The 6000-nt window shown below is 37.1% G+C and overlaps 1 protein-coding gene across 3 annotated transcripts in view; it reads left to right on the top strand.

The window, feature by feature from the left end:
* tmem63c (transmembrane protein 63C) overlaps positions 1–5365 on the top strand; it is a 39946-nt gene extending 34581 nt beyond the window's left edge. For 2 of the 3 annotated variants that reach the window (XM_023353205.1, XM_023353206.1), the window contains exons 18-23: positions 784–946; positions 1040–1145; positions 2832–2999; positions 3089–3201; positions 3276–3350; positions 3856–5365. In XM_023353205.1, the coding sequence (XP_023208973.1) occupies positions 784–946; positions 1040–1145; positions 2832–2999; positions 3089–3201; positions 3276–3350; positions 3856–4086 (856 nt within the window). In that variant the 3' untranslated portion in view covers positions 4087–5365. Of the gene's footprint in view, positions 1–783; positions 947–1039; positions 1146–2831; positions 3000–3088; positions 3351–3855 lie in introns of all 3 variants that reach the window. The other variant, XR_002754516.1, reaches the window with a different exon arrangement.
* The last annotated feature ends 635 nt before the right edge of the window (positions 5366–6000 follow it).

The raw sequence follows: 6000 nt of genomic DNA on the forward strand, positions 1-6000 counted from the left end.
GGCTCCTTTTTTTAATTCAAATTTAAAGAATAAACTGAAGTGTCTTGAAAAAGTATTAACATTCACTGAACCTTTTTATATTTTGTCACATTGCATCCATAAACCTGAGAGTACATTCATGGGATTTTGCCTGACTGACTGGCACAAGGTAGTGGATAATTGTGAAATGGAGGGTAAAGATTGTCGGTTTTCAACATTATGGAATGCATTCATAATCAGTTCCCTGAGTCGATACTTTGTAAAGTCATAATTACCTTTAAGTGTTTTGGGGTATGACTCTGTCAGCTTTACACATTTAAAGTTTTTTTTTTTTTCCTTTATTTAATCAGGTAAACCCCGTTGAGATCTAGATCTCATTTTCAAGAGGGACAGTTATTTTATTTATTTATTTATTTTCAAAATGGCTCAAATCAGTTTGAGCTATCAGTGCGATTGAATGGACAGCATCTCTGAACATCAATTTTTAATCCCAGTCATAAATGCTTAATTTAATTTAGCTCTGAACTTTGACTTGACCATTTTAAAACATGAATATGCTTTTATCTGAATCATCCCAGTACAGTTCTGGTTGTACGGTTAAGGCTGACGGCATGCTAGAAGGCACAGAGACCCTGGAAATATTTAGACTCCTACTCCTACGTATTTTACCATTACACACTCCCTTGTTAGTTTATGACATAAAAACCCAATAAAACCAGTGTAATGTAAGGTGGAAATGTTTTAGTGGTATTAATACTTTAGTAAGGCATTGTTTAAAACAGCTTTTGTCTTTTTTTTTAATAGGTGTGTGTTTCTTCCTGACAACGGTGCGTTCTTTGTAAATTATGTCATCACATCGAGTCTTATCGGAACATCTATGGAGTTGCTTCGAATCCCGGCGCTCACAGTGTACGCACTGCGCCTCTGCTTTGCCAAATCCAAGGCTGAGCGGATACACCTGAAGAGGGTTAGCGGAAGTATTTCTTTAGTTTTAGTGTAAACGTTTGTTTGTAAATATATCATATAAAATCTACTGACTTCAGCTTTTTTATATTTGCAGAGTCAAGCGTATGAGTTCCAGTTTGGCCTGGAGTATGCCTGGACAATGTGTATCTTTGCTGTCAGCATGACCTACAGCATCACGTGTCCCATCATTACACCCTTTGGTGAGTGACATGCAATTACCCTCTTGTATCATCATCTAACCCTCTTTTCTCAGCAGTTTCAGTTCCTCCATCCTCCCTCTTAGTCAGTGTGTATATGCAGGCCTCCCCTAACACACCCTGTGTGAATATGCTGCTGTAGTCCCAGACACCCAGACACAGTGAGCTGCAAGCCAGACGCCCACTACACTCCTGTGTCAGCCCAGAACTCACCAAGCCTCTATTTACTTCTGCTGTCCGATCCAGCTACTTTTTTAGACTAAACTTTGCTTTTGCAGAAGCTATACAGTACATGCCGTTTTACAAAAACTGTTAAATGCACAGACGAAGCACTTGTGCAGAAATATTGGTTTTCCAGGAACCAGACATTTTTGGCTACCTTTTGCTCTAGTCTTGGCTTTCTAGATGTCTTTCTAAGCTCATCTGGAAAATTAAATTGTTTAATGAGCCATTTAACACAGAAATGTGAAAAATCTAGAGTTAGAAAGGTTCCTAAACTAACTGAACGAGTCATCTTCACAGAAACATCTTGAGTTGCAGTGCATGGTACTTTGTTGAAGTATTTATAGTCCTTGTTGTTTTTTTACATCTACAAATTTACTGACTTTACTGTATTTTGTTGGGAGTTTATGTAACGGTTCACAAAACCTAAATAAAATGAATGAAATGCAGTATTCATACTCCTTTACTCTGATCCGAAATAGAGAAAATCCAGTGCAACCAGCTTTCTTTACAAGTCACTAATAATCCGAAATAAAATTATTCATAAAAAATATTATTTGTTTATTAAAAAAGTTGAAATTTTCATGCCTCAACAATCAATAAAATAAATCTGTACTGGTATTACAGCAATCAAACCCTTAATTAGTGATGAGCTCTTAGTCTTTGAGGTTGGCTTCCTTGCGATGACCCTAATCTGGCTGGGCTGCTATAAAATGTAAAATATCTAAGAAGTGAACTAGTTGCTGTCAGAAGCAACATAGTGGTGAAATCAAAGTTTACCTTGGATACTAAATGTGTCATGAGTATGAGTAAATCTGGACTTAACTCGTGTGTAGCGTATTATTACTTTATTAACCTTTTTATATTTATTAAATTATATAGTTTTTAGTTATTTTAATATTGTTTTCAAATATTTGCTTTATATATTTTCTTTCTTTATTTTTTATTATATCCTGCTTTTATCTGAATAGATTGTGGACAGGTTATATATGTTTTTTTCCTATTTGCAGTTATTAACTGCTTTTGATGCCTTGTTCAAGGATCTTTGTTTTAACCGTTTTTGTATAGTTTGTTTAGCTTTTCCTCAGTTTGTGGACCTGTGGATATGTAGTGTCAGCTGTGGATTGAGAATCTATATTTAGCTGGGCTCAAGTGAATAATGACAAAGAAATAAATATTGAGTCAGTTGATATTGAAAGTACTGTATATTGTAACAAACTGTTCAAACTAATTTACTTCCTTATTCAAGAAACATTCAAGTTCAATATGCATGTTTCTTTCTTCATACAGGCCTTTTTTTTACTTTGTCAAAATTTGTTCATATAATTTAATGTGAATCTTGTAAAATTTTAACTAGCTATTCATTTCGTAATTCTCCTTTTTACAACAAGATGGAACGACAACATCCACTTTGTTTTTTGCAAAATGAGATAACCTGGTGTAATTCCACCTCACTTGTCCTTCCAGGTCTGCTCTACGTGATTTTGAAGCACATGGTCGATCGGTACAACATCTACTATGCTTACGTTCCCACCAAGCTCAACCAGAAGATCCACAGAGCGGCGACCAGCCAGGTCATCGTGGCTCCAATCCTCGGCATGTTCTGGCTGCTCTTCTTCTCCGTGCTCAGATTAGGTGCTTTCTTTTTAAAGTTTAACCTTCTCTATCAAACAATTGTTAAGGTACATTGAAGTAATTCCTGTTTTTGTTCTGGACTTTCACAGGTCCAATACATCCCATCACCTTGTTTACATTAGCATCGCTCATCTGCTGTATTGCCTGCTGTCTTTTCCGTATATGGCTTCGGAAAACTCCAGACAAATCAACAAGCTACCAGGTCTGCCTTGATTTAGTGACTGCATAAGAAGTATTTTTGAGCTCTTTATCTTTTTTTTTTCTTTTTTTTTTCAGATGTCTGATCAGCCAGCTGCTGAGACGTTCCCTGATGCAGACCGGAGCACAGTGACGTCAACTACCACCTCCAGTGTAGAACACTTCATTTGTTTTTAATGTTACATGACATGTGATGTTTTAAAATAATTATTACAGGAACAGATGTTAGACCTTAGATGTCAACACCCTGCAAAAGATAGTCATGGTCCATAAATATTTTCACAATTTATTGCAACGAACATCAGAGTGTTTTATGGCACTAGTGGCACAAATATGGCACAGTTGTAAAGTTTTAACTTTTTTTTTAACAGCTAAAAGTGTGTATATTTGGAATTAAGTAGGAAGGTGGTTCTACTTAATTTGTAGAACCACCTTTTACTACAACTACATCTGCCATTCTGCTTTGTAAAATCAATTATATGAGACTCTGTGAACATTTTCAACTTTAACCATGTGTTAATTTTGTGTGGTGAAAATATAGATGCACTGCAAATGAAATGAAGGCTAAGATCAGGTTGTGAAAACTTTTGAATCACCAATGAATTTGTGCGCACATTCATAATCTTTGTGCTGTTTTTTTTGTTTTTTTCTCCCTCAGCTATTTGTTGCATCTGTGTTGCTGGAGCCGGAGCTGGCTTTAACTCCGATGCCTTCTCCAGCTCACCATGGCTACGGCGCCATGGCCAGCTCCCAGAGTTCAGGTCACGGACCGGTGGCGGGAGCAGAGGCTGAAGAGGAACACACCCAAAATCATGAGACTGAGCTCAGAGAACCTGCAGATCTCTGCTGCCCCAGCCCGCTCATGGACAGCCCCACAGGCTACCAGTGACTGCAGCTCCCACTTAAGCTAATTCCCATGTGTCCTGTAGTGGTGGAGCGCAGATTATTCAACGCTGCATCTTCACCACTGACCTTGGACTCTAATTTAACCGCGTCAGACACTGAGATGAGATAGATCTTTTGTGAGGGCATGAAGAATCTAAAACAAAAGCAGAATTATTTAAAACAGAGCATTCAAAAAGAAAACAGCTAGCCAAAACTTTGTCCGAACCTGCTTTGTACACACGTTAAGATCAAGCTAATGTACAAATAACTTAAAAAAAACGAAACAACCTGATTCCGCCTCCTACGGTTCATTTGCAAGTTAAAAAGGTTGAAAGAAGCAGGCTTGGAGATAATATCAGACAGACACGCTCCTTGCTGTGCAACTGGAACACGAGTGGAGTTGAAAGTTCCCACCGCAGTGGGTGGTGTGAACAGGCTTGCCCCGGCAGACTGACAGAGCGGTACGGCCATGGGTGATATGTGCTTCCTCTGTGAGGCTGAGGCTGAGGGTAGCGAGTTGTGAAGCCATCTGCCGTGAGAGCGCAGACAGACGGAGGGCAGAGTGGCGCTCTCAGATGGACTGTAGTATATGTACAGTCTCGCCATAGAGGCAGAAACAGCCCAAGGCTTATTGTAATTTATCTCAACATGAGGTTGCTATTTTTGCTACTGTATTTTGGTGCTGTTCATGTAAAAGCTTTATCCTGAAAGGTGGTGGGTACATGGCTTTCCCTTCTTGATTAAAAAAATACTTCTTCTGTTTAAATTGTGTACTTAAGTAGTTTTTTATTCTTTCACTTTCTTGCAGAGAGTTTGGGGATCAAATTGTGACTTCCCAGTTAATTTGAATATCATGAAAAAAGTTGGTAAAGCTTTATTTACCATAAAACTGACATTAGACAGTCATAAACATGACATAGCACCTGTCATGAACATGAATGACTCTTCATAAATGTTTGTCAATAATGACACTTTTAATGCAAAACTCCATTAAAACTTGCATTTAAAAGTCAGCTTTGCATTAAAACTGGAACACGTAGTGTCATTATTTACCGAATGACACTTCGTGACAACAGTCGTAAACATTTATGAAGTCATTCATGTTCTTGACAGGTGTTATATCATGTTTATGACAGTCTCTTGTCGGTCTTATGCACACCTTTTCCAGTAAAGAGTTATTGTTAATATTTCAGTAACACTAGTATATTGATACATTATACAAAAACCTTTACGTTTCAAGTGTTTAGGTTATTTTGATGAATAAAATTGTACTATTTAAGACATCTTTGTGTAGTGATTCATAAAGTACAAACTTTATGAGCTGCAGATTTCAATCAATGTTGTTTGTCCAGGTTTCTGCTTGCGACAGTTCATCCTTCCCCAACACTTTCCACTGATATCTTTTGGTTTTTCATCCTTTCATTGAATTTTTGTGTATAAAATGAATGAGTTTCACTTTTTGGTACCAATAACGAAAAGCTAAATTTTTCAATGTTCTAATTTAAAGGAATGCACCTGGCATTTAAAGGGATAAATACAAATTGCATTTGGGTGAGATTAATCCAAATGTTTATTTATTTATGTATTTTTGCTTGTTTTTGTTGCCCCTTTGTTGTCCTCATAATGCATTAATTCATTATGAGTGATGAATGGTGGTTTAGTATATTTTACGCGGCCTTGTATGATAGACAATCAAGAAAACTAGACCAGCTCTTATCCACAAAAGAGGTGATGTTCTGCACAAGGCTATTTCCTGGAGGCGAAATGAGCAAAATACAGCAGCTTCTACATTCATTGTCTCCCCAGGTAAAGCCTTTTACTGAAGTCAAACACTGAAAAATTACACTTAGTACACTTAGTCTGGTGAAAAAAATTCTACGTTAAGATTTTTTTTCTTCATTTTTTGTAAATAACATCA

Source organism: Xiphophorus maculatus, chromosome 19, assembly GCF_002775205.1.
Source record: "Xiphophorus maculatus strain JP 163 A chromosome 19, X_maculatus-5.0-male, whole genome shotgun sequence".
In the NCBI taxonomy this organism is placed as follows: domain Eukaryota; kingdom Metazoa; phylum Chordata; class Actinopteri; order Cyprinodontiformes; family Poeciliidae; genus Xiphophorus; species Xiphophorus maculatus.